This window comes from Saccopteryx bilineata, chromosome 5 (genome assembly GCF_036850765.1).
Source record: "Saccopteryx bilineata isolate mSacBil1 chromosome 5, mSacBil1_pri_phased_curated, whole genome shotgun sequence".
In the NCBI taxonomy this organism is placed as follows: Eukaryota; Metazoa; Chordata; class Mammalia; order Chiroptera; family Emballonuridae; genus Saccopteryx; species Saccopteryx bilineata.
The window spans coordinates 103,105,187-103,120,201 of record NC_089494.1 but is presented as its reverse complement, the minus strand read 5'-3'; the positions used below and the strand labels follow the sequence as shown (position 1 = coordinate 103,120,201).

General features: G+C 35.3%; 1 protein-coding gene across 1 annotated transcript in view; it reads left to right on the top strand.

Moving 5' to 3' along the window:
- THSD7B (thrombospondin type 1 domain containing 7B) overlaps positions 1–15,015 on the top strand; it is a 1,096,947-nt gene that overhangs the window by 561,892 nt on the left and 520,040 nt on the right. Inside the window, exons 8-9 of the mRNA XM_066232872.1 lie at positions 8,626–8,817; positions 10,828–11,062. Coding sequence (XP_066088969.1) covers positions 8,626–8,817; positions 10,828–11,062 — 427 coding nt within the window. The remainder of the gene's footprint in view (positions 1–8,625; positions 8,818–10,827; positions 11,063–15,015) is intronic.

Here is a 15,015-nt window from a genome sequence, read left to right as displayed (position 1 = left end):
AATTACAGACAGAAATAATCATTCCTTACTGATATACTATCAGTTTATTCTGATGACTTACCCAGTTTACTTGAAAACATTGATTTTCAAATATTTTAAAACTCCTAGACAACTTGATGCACTATTTAAAACATATACTACATAGTCAAGTAAGTTCAAATTCTTTTCTGAATAGCCAGAGAGCTATAGATGATAGAGATAGATAGATAGATAGATAGATAAACTAAAATGAACAATATTATTTCTACTTTTATAGTTATTTCAGTTCCTCTTTTCTTTTTCTAGCTAAGACAAACAGAATGAGAGTAGAACAAGTATCTTTGACACAAATAATTTTTCTATTGGGAATGTTCTTTATTTCCATTTTCACCAGTAATAAAAAGCCACATTATATATAATGGTGCTTTGCAAATTCTAAAGTATTATTTTACATTAATCTCTTTGATTCATCACCAGACCCTAATATAATCAGGGTGATAATAGTGTCCAACATATTCGGAAGCTTAGCAATTTTGTAAGGTCACATTTTGGTCTGTGTTAAAGTCATAACACCAATCCAGATGTTAAAACTCCTCATGAAATATTCTGTTCATTACAATGCACTGTTTATTTCCTCCAAGATACTTCCTACTGAGGAAGTTTGTCCTATATTAATAAGGTCATTCATTCCATTATTTTCATTCTTGATTAATCTTTTTAAAATTGTGCAGTCTCTCTATAATATTCTCAGGAGAAACAGTTTCTACATTAAAAAGATATGTTCAGATTGTGTTTTGAGATATATCAGTGTAATTTTTTTTCATTGTGTGCTTCTATGCCTTTTAGGACAGGAATCCCACCCTCTTATTGATTTCTGAGATATCCACTGTGTCCAAAACAGTTTTAGGTTTATTCCTTAGATATAAACAGACAGAGCACATCAGTGTTCAAAATGGGTTCTTGAAGCTTAGTTTAGAGATAATAATCCTATATAACCAGTCCTTCATATGCAAGAGTCAAGCATCTGGGAGAAAAATGTTATGTCAGTTTTAAATAACCCTCTTTAGAGATCAAGAAAAGTACTCAGGATGCAGTTCTTGCATAATCCAGGATCCTGCATTGGCCAGTTTCCTAGGTCAGAATGTTAGTGCCTATGGATAGAGGATGTGAGAAGAGGTCCATGGATTCAGGTCCCTGCCTCTCTCTCATTCTGCAGATGAAATTTTGGACTGGGGAAGTAGAAACTGTGGACATATCCGGTAGTTTAAAGGGAAAGGAAATCAGAGAGGCTAGTCCCTCATACCTGTTAGAGAGTTCAAGAAGAGACTCTGTGCACTCAGGTTTCTCCACACCCCAACATAAAGGGAGGGGATTTTGATAGTGAGACAAGGATGTGCCATGTTTAAGCACAGAGTGCACCTGAGGAAGTTTCTATGCATCCTCCCAACCTCTTTCCCCCAGCCTATTTATGACATGATGATGATCATGTGATCCCTATACGTCCCAGTGTGAGATGTGGAAGTGTTGACTGCCCTAGGAAATAGGAATTAGCTTGGAGTCAGGTCTAGATAGTGTAATATTGTACTGGGTACAGTCTATGTGATCACATATTAGCTGCTTTTATTATGTTCCTGTGTGTGAAGGAACTTGGTGTAGCTACTCAGTTACACAGGCTTCTGAACCATACCTTACATGCCATGTCGATGACATTTCAGTGAACTCCTGCCCCCTGTAAACACGTTTACCATGGAAAGATTGCTTTCTTATTTTAGCTGTTATTATTTCCATCCCATTATTTTCCTTTAAACATTTCTTTTGAGTGTCCCTGCCTATTCATTTTGGTATTTGCTCTTATATTGTTTCCTTTTTTAAAATCAGTGACTAGAGTTTTATTGTTTTTCACTTTGTGAGCATCATTGCATTATCATTATATTTTTTGCTTGTGTCTGTTACTCATCTAATCATATATTGTACTTTTGTTGCTGAATGCCCCTATTTTCATCTTCCTATGTGGTTTTACATTCTGTTTTTTTCTTCCATCTGTCCATTCTGAGCTCTTTTTCATCTGTTTGTCTGTTCTATATTGTATAAGGTATTGTCCCATTCTGCCTCATCCCATGCATGATGCAATTCCCAGATAATGAAGGAACCCACTCCTTTGACTTACTCTTTTCAATACTAAATTTAACAAGAAGCTGACAATGAATTGTAGAGAATCCCTTCTTTATGGTTTAACATCAGTAAAATGTAAGTTAATGGGAATGATACATGTGAGATCTGAACCAGGAAGTGATACAGCATAATGGAAAGAATATAGCTTGTAATGTCTAACAGAAAGCTTTTCCAATTTGAGCCAAGACACTTACTATTTATAAGGTCTACCGGAAAGTTCTGTCCATTTTTTGGAATAAAACAAAATACAAAATTTTCTTGCCGTCAATAAACTTTATTAAGTAATATAATTGCCATTATTATTAATGATTTCTTGCCAGTGTGAGGGCAATTTGTATATCCCATTTTTGAAAAATATTTTATCTTTTGATGCGAAAAATTGAACCAGTTCTTGTTTGATATCTTTTTCATTTTTGAATTTTTTGCCCTTCAAAAAATTTTGTAAGGACAAAAACAAGTGATAGTCGGAGGGTGCTAAGTCCTGGGAATATGGTGGATATGACAGACATCCTTCTGTAGCATTTCTTCCTTGTTGAAATTCGTAAAAATTATAGTGGTGTAAATGAACTTTATCAGTAGCCACTGGTACACTATCGCTTCATACATAAGACTAACGTGAATCAACTTTGTTTTAGTTAATTTGCTATGTCAGTATGTATACATTAAGTGATAAAAATAGAGAGGCACACATGCACCAAATAAACATGTGCTTACATGTCGAAACTTGTTGTGATATAAACGGACAGAACTTTCCGGTAGACCTTATATATAACTCTGAACAAGTGTTTTTAACCTCTCTGTGCTTCAGTGAAACAACAGTGCTTAACTAATAATATTATTATAAATATTCATTAAACTACTACTTGTACTGTGATTAGCACAGAATATAGCCTGCTTTTACCCAAATTTCTGATATTGATTTTATTTTAGAGCAATCTTTTTGTTATTGTGAATATGATAATACTTAATATCAGGTTTCTGTATTTGTCTTCTTATATGTATAAACTATATAGACAAAAAAGCATCAGATTATGAAATTAGCAAGCAGAAATATTTATTGTCCTTAGCTTTGTTTCACATTTTATTGATTTGCAATATGAACATTTTCTTAGCTGATTAGAGTCTCTGTCCAGAAGTAGCCATGGGCTACTTGCCTGTAAGAAGATAACATTTAAATTTTTAAAGTGGAATTGAGTACAAACCAATTCAAGTAAATACACTATGTACTGTCTGTGGACATCTTACTAAGCTGCCAGCAAGCATTTAATCAACGTTTATTGGCATTCTTTTCTGAGATTTAAATAGGACATAAAATTTTATGACAGGTAGAGTGTTTTCAATAACTTTTTCTTATTTTCCAAAGGTAGTATAATAGTATGTAAGAAGAAATATCCATAAAATACCCAGAATGCATTATTTTTGGAAGGATATAATATTTGGAGTTTGTATAATGGCATAATGTTGGTGTACTTTTCAAATTATACTGTAGATTTATGGACATCTTGGTTTCTCTTTCTTTTTTCCTTTTGTTTATATCTCTTTACTTTTTGGATGCCTATAGTCTAGGTTAAATAACTAAGAATTACAGTTGTTTGTTCTGTTGTTATAAAAGATAGACAGTAATTCATAGTATTAAATTCTAGTTCCTTAGAGGTCACAAAACAACAAATGCCACATAATGTAGTATATAGCATATGTGTGATTTAAACATTAGCTCGATGTAGAAAGTCCGAAGTGTGAAAGCTATATTAGTGTTAAATTAACATGATTGCTTGACTAGTAGCCATGGAATGTTTGACATCAAATATTTATACTTAACCCTTGAGTTGTATGAATGTTCCTTACGTCCCCATGCCTCCTGACCATCCAGAATATGGTCGTATGAAAATTTTAATTTTAAAAATGGATAAGGCAACATTAAAAAAAGGCAAGTATATGTTCTTCTTGTTTCCATAAATTAGTTATCAAACAAACATGACTTTTAGTTAATAAAACTGGAACTGGAACTAATTTTATTTTTTTTAAAAAAAAAACTCACTCCTGAGAGTCAACGAGCATGAAAAAAACTTACTACTCTAAGGGTAAAAGTAATATATATATTTGTAGTGACTGAAAAAAAATGTAGGGACTCCAAAGCGACATAACATAAATATGGCTGCCAAGGACTGAAGAGAATGGTAATGCAGAGAAAGTGCTTAATGGGTAAGGGCTTTCCTTTAGAGAGCTGAGAATATTTTGAATATGGAAGTGCTGCTTGCTTAACGTTGTGATTTACTAAATGCCACTAAGAGTTTATTCTCAAATGATTTATTTTGTGTAATGTGAATTTTACTGTATGTGTTGTTTTGGATCAGTGTCACCCCTTTAAATTTTATTTCTAAATAAAAAAGTTAAGAAATAAAAATAACCTAAAATTATTTTAAAAAATACTGATCCTAAGTGGTGGTGGTACAGTGGCTTCAGCATTGGCCTGAGAGGCTGAGGGTCCTGGTTTGAAACCTTGAGGTTGCCTGCCGGCTTGAGCGCAGGCTCGTCAGCTTGAATGTGGGGTCAGTGGCTTGAAGAATCATCAATGTGATCTCAAGGTCGCTGATGAGAGCCCAAGGTCACTGATTTGAGCAAGGGGTCACTAACTCTGCTTGAGCCACCAGTCAAGGTATGCCTGAGAAGAAATCACTAATCAACTAAAGTGAAGCAACTACGAGTTGATGTTTCTCTTCTCTCTCCATCCCCCTTCCTTTCTTTCTCAATCAATCAATAAATGAATAAATAAAATGAAATAAAATAAATAAAAACTACTGAGTGACAAGATTGAAGCAGCATCAGATTCTACATTCTCAGAATCATAATACATCTACTGCATGAGGAAAGAATGTAGAGTTTGTCCTTATTGATCTCAGGTCAGCTGATGAGGGCTAGGAGTAATTTTATAGTTTTCTTGAAAAATGAATTCAATTTCCCTCTTAAATATATTCTATTTTATTATGATATTAGATTATCAGAGCTGGTTAAAATGACTTTCAAGGACTATGTTTTTGTGCCATGTGCTGCTTTATTTTCCATGCTTGCCTGAGATTTCAGTTGGTCTCACTGATCCATCCAAGAAGATGAAAACAAGGGAGAACAACGGTCCTCTTAGGAGATGGGTTCCTTTTGTGAATGCGAAGATAATTATACCAATGTAGATGGGCCGGTGAAGTTATTCAGGCACAAGTGCTTTATTTTTAGCTTTTAAATCATTTTGATTAGCTGACCATATAAATAAAATAATATGGAAAATTATAAGTAGTTTTTATATTTTGTGTGAACCAATTTATGATGCTGTTGGTAGTTATTTTTACATATATACAAATGGTAAAGTAACTCCTTTCCATGGCTATGCATAAACATCTATTGAATAGATTGGTTTTTTCAGATGAATAAGGCCATTAAGATTTTGTGGTATATGTCTTCACAATGGACATTTTAAAAAGATTCTTATATATTTAGAGTCCTCTATGTTTTGGACACCTTGCTATGTGTATTGCATGAATGCTTTCTAATCCTTAGAGTATCTCTGAAAGGTTAATATTATTCCATTATCAAAGATGAGATAACTGAGGTTCAAAGATGCTAAATTATATACTCAGGATGATGAGATTCACCTTCAAACACCGCATTGTGTCAGATTATGACACTGTGATGAGGATCCCCATTGTGCAGCCTTTTCTTTCTAAAGATTTTATATAAATCAGCTCACACACATATTTCAGACTATGCTTATGACTATTAGTTTTATCTCCTAAAGAAGGGCTCTTCCCTTTGCTCACGTTTCTGAATTAGCCTGTATAGACAAGCTATCAAAATGTTGGTGGAGTATTGACCTCTAACTGTACCAAAAAAAAAATGTGTGTATGTGTATATAAAAGCTGAGGCTTTAAAAAGTATTCAAGCACCCAAAATAAATAATGGGGTTGCCAAATGATATCTAAGGAAGATGTTAAATTTGGGTCATGGGAATCCTAAGCAACTGTAAATTTAAGAAAGGAATAAAAATAAAACAACTCGTGTGTCAATCTAAGTCAATCAGAATTTGATGTCTAATAACTCTTCCAATATGGGCATTCTCTTTTCCTCATGTAGCTTCAGTGTTAACTATCTTCCAAATACCTTGTTGTTGTTGTTTTTCTACTTTTACACCTTTTCGTCACTCTGATGCCTGAAATACCCACCCTCACTGCCACAAATCCTCCACCTCTCTCTTTCTCCCTGTGTAAAGCCTCTGCTGTCATCCTTACCACCCCCCCTTCCAAGGTCCTTCTCTTCCCCGAACTGCTGGAGTGTTTCCTGTTCGAATCACACATTTGCAGTGTGGCATTTCCTTTTGGAGCTGGTTTTATTTCTGTGTGTTTATAGCTCATCTCTGTTATTAACTGTGAGTTCAAGTGGGGTAAACAATAGTTCCTTTTACCTATCTATATGCCATGGACGTACTACCTGCTCATCATTTGGTGATAATTGTATAATTCTTAAACGCAGAGTTTTCTCAAAACCTATTCATAAAAATACCATTTCTGGGACTGATGCTTCTCAAAAAATAATGGCCATTGGTAAAATAAAATTGATAATACTACATACAATTTCCACCCTAAGAAATTTACACTGTATGTTGGCATTTTTAAAACTCTGAGGAATTCTTTAGTAATAAGACCTTTTTACTAATTAAAGCCAGTTTTATCTATTATCCCTCAAAATGTTTTTTGCAAAACATTGTTTTAGACTGTTTTGTATACAAATAATGCTAATAATAATCACAAATATTAAAGCTGAATTTTGATAAAATATAATTTGGGCTTTGTTTGGCCTGCCTCCTTCTGAACTCCACCTGTACTTAAAAGCTATACGGTGTGTGTGTATGTGCGTGTGCACACATGTGTGGGGGTATACGTACCATACAGTGTGAACTCAACCTGAAAATAGGTTGAGACTAAAAAGAGAATGATTGGAACTGGGCTTTCAGCTAGATTATCTGTTGGAATCTCTATTCCTTCTCATAATATGCTTGAAAAGTTTTATTTGCACCTCAAGGGTAATGAGCCTGGCCTCATTTACAAATATGACTGCAGATATTAGTGGTGTGCAATCTTCTCCAGGCAGTCTGGCCTCCTGTCAGCATGTCTTATTTACTCCCGCAGAAAAGGAATATCCTTCTCGGAATTAGACACAGCGTGGTTAATGGGAAAGGAGAAGTTTTGGAGTCAGAAAGTTCTTAAATTAATTCCCACCTCAGGCCTGTGTGACCCTGACCAAGGTTTCTTTCCAGAGCCACTGACTCCTTGTCCATAAAATGAGATGGGTCACACCTGCCTCTAAGAGTTTCCTACAAGGACAGGCACAAAGAGACGTTTTATACATATTAATCCCCTTTGCAGTTATTTTTTTTATGTCAGATTATGATAAGAGCATTCCACTGGCACAGAGCCATACACACAAAACAGCCTCTCTCTTATGGTTGCTATTTTGTATTCCATGTTGTTACTTCAAACTAGAAATGGTGTCACTATTGTTCTTGTCTTCTGTTTTTTAATGCGGTGACTGTGAATAGGGGAAATAGGAAGAGCTGAATTGACTATAAAAAGGAATATTTAATTATAAAACCAAGAAAGAAACAACCTAAAAGACAGGATTTTTAAAAAAATCATTCTAATCATTTGAGATATAAAAAAGTAATTTAGCAATGATCTCCTTAGTCTTAGTGTCTATTAATTATAAATATATATTTTTACTATAAATATAGAATCTATACATATATAAATATTTATATGTTTAAGTAATTCACTAGCTCATTCAAAGGGGGAATAATAAGTGCATTAGGAAGAATCTTGGACTGGCTTTCAACTTTTGTCTCAGCATATTATACATATAATTTAGCCATGGATTCATTTCTGTTGTGGTTTTGGATTATTTGCCACTATGCACAAATAGAATAAAAGAATAATGGTGTGATAATCTTGCTTAAGGTTCCACATTTGGAGGTGAAAGCACAGACCAGTAAATTAAATTGGTGACATTCTTTTTTATAAGGTAGAATAGAATGCTCTACATAAATTATGCTTTTTCAGGCCCTTGCTTTGCAAAAAAATATATACTTGTTACATATGGTTGTCAATAATGCATCAATCATGTCTGTCTCCAGCTGTCCATGGCTAAATTGTTTCTGGAAGAAGTCCATTTTGTCCCTGTGAAGGAGGGCAAGAGCCAATTTTGCTGTGGTATCTACCTTTCTAAATGCCAGATAACCTCCTGGCAAATTTTCTTGACACAAATATTATGAATTGCTGAAGAAATTGTCATTTTTGGCACTTTATTGATTTGGACACCAGTGAAGTCTTCTAAGCTAAATTGAAGTAATAGAGGAAGCAATGAACCTAAATGTTCCTTGGACTGGCTTCAATTGAGCATTAACCAGCATCTGTCTTGATCTGTTGGTTACAGGAGAAGATGTATCAGGGAATCTCTGCCCAGCGCCTCCTCCTCCTGAATGGATGGCTTGTGAAATTCCCTGCAGGATGGATTGTGTGGTGAGCGAGTGGACAGAGTGGTCATCCTGCTCCCAGTCTTGTTCAAATAAAAACTCAGAAGGGAAACAGACTAGGTCAAGGACTATCCTGGCATTGGCTGGAGAAGGTGAGTAATAGTAAAGGTTTCAATGTAGTCAACTGCCCAGTTATTGTTTTTTTTATTGTGAAGGTCATATCATCAAAGTAACCACATATAGACTATATCTATATTTCTTGAATCCAAATGAACATTTTCCTTTTATTCTCTTTAATCCTCAAGTTTATCTGTGCTGGTTTCCAGTATTTACATGAATTCTTTTAGTCCATTCTATGTCATTTTTCATCAGGGGATCCTCAGGTCATGATACAGTCCATTTCTATGACAGTGACATAACCCAAATTTTGGTGAAGTCAAAAGACACCCTAGCCTAAGTCACTTACGTATCCTAACACAATTGTAAAGTAATAATCTAGAACGTAAAAACACAACTAAGCCACAGAAAGTTCTCCCTCACTCAAAGTCCTGCATATGCTTCCACCATGCACAACCAAACTAGTTCACCCACAAAGTCTGTTACACTAATGGCATAATCTGAAACATTCACATCTCAATTTTTTAAAGTTTTTATGGGAGTGAGTGTCATAAAGTTGAAACGTTGTATGTTCAGACTGTCATAACCTGAGGGACCCCTTGTACTTTTTTTTTTTTAGGAAGAAAACAAAGTTTGGTTAGTACACATCCAAGTTTAGCTAGCTCTTAAGGTTAGGAACATAACTAGAATGTGTCTGGTAAAAAGAGCTCCAAATTAGGAATCAAGAGATATGGCTTCTTAACTGGGAACAGCCATTAACATTGGCAAGCTACCTGGTCCCTAGGCCCAGATTTTCTGTTCTGTCACGCTGGCATGTAGTGACAAAGAAAAGATGAAGGCTGTAAAAATGGCTTTAAAGAAGCTAAAATGTGCGATGGGAATGTAAACCGGTGGCATCAGAAAAAATTAGAGGAGCAGCTGTTTCTGTCATTTATAGCAATGGACTCTGTCTCCAGACAGCACGCGTCATTTCTGCCAGGCCCTCCCTGGGCTTTGTCTGCCTCCAGCTCAGCTGGAGCAGCAAGGCAGTGTGGCCACAGGCTGTGAGAAGCTTCTATTTAAAAACGATTCTGTTCTTTGATCCTGAGAAAGCGGACCAGGGTCAAGAAAATGGAAGATTTTCATATTCTTAAAGTGCAGTTGCTGCACCTTCTTGTCTTTTCTATTTTTGGAAGGATGTAAAAAAAAGTCCATAGTATTTATTGGGGAAAATATAGTAAGAGTCACAAAACCAAAGTCACAAATCTTCCTGAGCATTTAGCTCACTGAATAAAACATTAGAGTGTGAGTGAATAGAAAATAAAAATCAATACTTATATAAATCCTAATTTTTACATGGGTATAAAAATGTGAAAGAAAAGACAGTAATGGAATTTGATTGTCTGAGTCACCCAAGAGTGTAAGGCTCCACATCTTACACTCCCAGGTCCCCAGCCAGTGGATAACACATGCTCACATATTATTTCAGAGCTTAAGGATGGGCTTTCTCTTGCCAGGCTTTAAGAGAGACTTCTGGATTTCTCAAATTGCAGTAAAACGCACTGTTTGAAGGAGAATGTGTGTCTTAAAATGGTACTTCAATAAAAATAATACTCTTTTAAGAAAGAAAGACCATATATAGGCATTGTGCATGTGTGTATATGGTTGAGCTAATATTAGTTCAAGGTCTTAGGCTATTTTATCTAATTTATGTAGCCATAGTAATGTTAAAATAAAATCAGATTACTTTGGAGTTTATCTCCGAGACATATGACTCAGAGGTGGGCAGGAAAATCAGTTATTATTTTTAATATGATTGACATGTACTGCACCCTGTTTTTTAGAGAACAGTGCAACATATTGTCCTCAGATTGTTATTCAGGATGAAAGAGCCATGACCATAAAGTGGGAAAAAGTGTACAGGGGCTCAGGCCTTTGGAAAGCTATGTCAAAATCTGTTTTTCTAGACCATAAAAGCAGCAAATCAACACATACAAAAACAGCAACAACAGCATGTTACTAAAAATAGCAACAGCTATATATTGTTTTTATTTTTATTTTTGCAGGTGGAAAACCATGTCCCCATAGTCAGGACCTCCAAGAATATCGCCTATGCAATGACCATTCCTGTATGCAACTCTATTGGGAGACATCTCCTTGGGGCCCCTGTTCTGAAGACACATTGGTTACTGCCCTTAATGCAACCATTGGATGGAATGGAGAAGCCACATGTGGTGTGGGCATTCAGACACGGAAGGTCTTTTGTGTCAAGAGTCATGTGGGACAAGTGATGAACAAAAGGTATTCTCAATAATTTAGTAAAAGTGCATATGGTTTTTGCATAGTGGAATATTTTTAACCAAAAGCATTCATCAAGCACTGAATATGTCTCAGTCTGATAAAGTGACTCATAAATTGAAAAATATGTCTTAACATAGGTAAATACTTTATTAAGTCATAGTATGTACATTAGTTAATGGATAACAGTAAATAAGACCCACAAATAAAAAATCTGTTTGAGTAATCATTTTCTAGAGCTGATCTCAGTATTTTTTACTCTTTCTTCATCATATAAAGACTAAGTCCACAGGAAGGTAGGTTATGAACTTTGAAAAGATAGGGTTATGTTACACTCTTCTTTAGGTCCCATTTATTCTGTAGCCATTCTGAATATACTAATTCATGTCCTTGAGCAGGTTTATAATCTCATGCATACTATATTCTGCACATGAAGATATACATTAAGAAAAGCAGTAAGAGATTTTAGACATGGAGATTAAGATATAGATAATCAAAAAAAATGTCAAGAATAATTGCAAATGATTGAGGTAAAAGAGTAATTGAGTAGAGAGCTCAGCTGTAGGAGTTTCTTTTCAAGACTAAATGAGCCAGTACAACTTTTCCTCAAGTCCATGTGGGAAGGCTCATAGAGAAGAAATGCAAGAAGCCTGTGCAGTATACAGGACAGTGTAATTGGTTTATTCATAGAAATTTTCAAGAAGCCATGTTTAAACTAGTCCCCTACTTGTGATGAAGGACCCACTCAGCCCAATACAGGTCATTAGGATGGGTTGGTGCAAACTAGGCAATTTTGTGATGTTTCTCAGGAATTTTCAAGATGGGAAAATGAATCCTCTCTTTGTTCTATTCTTGATGCTTTAAGTATATGAGCTGAGAGTTGTTGTAGCCATGATGAAGCTTGGTGGTAAAAGCATAAGAGAAGAGTGAATCTGATGCTCAGAAAGAAGCAGAAATCAAAGCAGAATGGATCTTGGCAGCATCAAGCCCTGGTTGTATCCACCCTAATTATATCCCTGCCTTTCCTGGCAATCTAGGCAAACACATTTGCTCTTCTGCTTAATTCAATCCAATCTGTGTTGCTGCCATGGGCAGCTCAGACACCTGATTAATTTCATCTTGGGGCACCATGCTGAAGGGCTCTGGGCCTTATCCCACTGCCATAGAAACCACATTTACTGTGTGTAAGGAAAGTCAGAGAAGCTCAGTTAACGGAAATGAACTGCTGATGTCAAAAATAGTGCAGACTGGCCAGATGCTGCTGGTTTTGGAGCATGCAATGAGCAGCTGCTTCTGCAAACATGAATGAATGTAACAATGACTTGAAGTAAAGCATAGTCAGGAAGATCTCATCTCTCTTTCCTCCTTATTGTGGCTTCCAAAGAACAGGCATTGGATGTTCTTCATCGTAAGAACCTCAGACATTAGCATAGTGTCTGGCATGTATTCAGTGTTCCATAAACATTTTAGAATTTATGAATTAACATGAACTATGTGTGGGAAAATAACAAGCTTTGCCAGGTATTGAGTATGAATTGAAGAAAACTGAGAGTAGATGATGTTTATTCCTTGCTTCAAAATATATTTTTTTCTACCATAATAAATTTTGGCAAGAGGGACTGCCTTGAAAAATAGTGAATAGATCATATATATGACTTTCTGCTCTTATTATTTCCTAAATGTTATTTCTATTTAGCATCCAATGCTACATTGCTTGTGATAGTTTTATAACCTCAAATTATGTCAGTTTTGTGTTTTGACTTGAATGGTATCCTTAACACCATGTGGACTGATTAAGTCAATGGGAGTTTAGCCAAACATGGACATTAATATTTGCATATCACCTGGTTCAAGTGATTATCTAATTCCTGGGTTTATGGTTAAATCCTAAATGGCTTAAAAAGGTATTATGTAAGTGAACTATGGTATTTTTATTTTGAAAAGAATTGCAGCCTTGATTATGTTATTTTTATGATGCAAATGTTCAGCTGCTTAGAAAAGATACATGAAATATTAGCTTTAATATACAAATAAAAATAAATGTCTAGATAATAGGAATAAATCTTATATGATATATAACTATATTCTTCATAGTTATAAGAAAACTCAGCATACTTGAAGTCTGATCTTCTACCTTTAATAAAACTTAGTTCTGAATCACAATGGGAAAATCCACCTGATAGGAATGCAATTTGTTTATTTTATTTCTTCTTTAAGTGAAAGGAGAGAGACAGAGAGACAGACTCCCACATGCACCCTGACCAGGACCTAACAGAAACCTCTGTCTAGGACCCATGCTCAAATCAACTGAGCTATTCTCAGTGCTTGAGGCTGATGCTTGGACCAGTCGAGCTATCCTCAGTATCTGGGGCTGACACTCGAATCAGAGGGTTAGAGGGAGAGAGGAGGAGCGGGAGGGGAAGAGAAGCAGATGATGGCTTCTCATGTATGCCTTGCCTGGGGATTGAACTTGGAACTTCTGTACACAGATGCAATTCTCTATCCACTGAGCCAACTGACTAGGGCCAATTTATTTCTTAGCAAAGGGGAATTGGAATTGAGACAGACACCTACCAAATAAATTGTCATCATATTTTAAAGGCTATTTGGACATGAAAAGTTAGATTGTATATTCAAATACTCCTTTATTTCCTCTTCTATCCTCAAAATTACTTTGAATGACAGTTTTTCTCAAGTCTGAGCAAATCAGCTTACTCTACTGTTAACTTAATGATATTTTATGCCCCCTCTAATCATATGACCAAAAGTTTATAGTTTAAAGCATAATTCACAAATATTCATTTCTTTGAAAATTTACATAAGTAAGAATAAACTATTATTACAGTGAATAACCTCCAGTTTTGCTCAGTGTACCAACACAAAAAAATGAATTGCACAGATGTTTTCTCTAATACACACACACACACACACACACACACATAGATATTACTAATTTCTTTTGCACTGTTAATGAGGCTGGAAACTTAACCTAATTTTAATTATAACTTATGTCTCTAAACAATCCTGCTAAATATAAGGAGCCTGCATTAACTTTAGTAAAGTTCATTAAAATTCTTGAGGTTAATGAGATTAATTGAGCTAAGAAAATAATACCTACTGTCCAGTGAAGCACATTGTGCAATAGTGATATTATCAGCAGTAGAAAATATTCTTTTTCTCTGCCCTTGCAAAATATAATTATTTTTGTTCTTCTTTATGTGAAAGCCATTGCAGTGGAAAAAGATCATCTGCCCTTTGTGAAATTCTTGAGGTAGGGTTGGGCAATAGAAAACTGAAAGGAGATGAAAATATCCTTAAAAAAGAGTGGCCTTCAGGTAGAATGAAAGAAGTCTGTCTCCATGCAGTGAGGGGTTAACATAATGTCGTTTATCTCTAAACGCACTGCACTGGATGCAGAGAGGTCCTTGCAAGTCCTGCTTCCCTGGGTTGGTGTTTTGGTTCACATGCAATTGTGTAGGTGAGAATGTTACCATTGTATGAGTAATAGAACTGATCATATCAGAAAATGAAAACTAGCTACTGCACACTGAAACAGAAGTGAGAGTACATTAGTATATTTGTGGAGTTTTGTTTGGCTTGTTTCATAATTCAATTTTTTTTCAGCTACAATATAGAAAAAATAATAATAAAGATCAAAAACACACAGCTCAAAGCTTTCCAATGTTCCCGATAAGGCACTTTCTGACTATACTGTATAAACACCTTTGTGAGATATAGGAATATAAAGCTCCAGTTAAACATTTAATATTGATAAAGTTGTCAGGTTTGCCCCCTTACCTGACTGAGATGGAATGTCGGCTCCTGGGAAGATGACTGCTCATGAAGATGGAGCCTTGTCTTTCTGCATCTTGATTATGGAGGCAGACTGAAAAGTGACCGGTCTTTATAGCTGAATTTAATGCATTTCAGCACAGAGTTTCTAAGATAATTTAGCT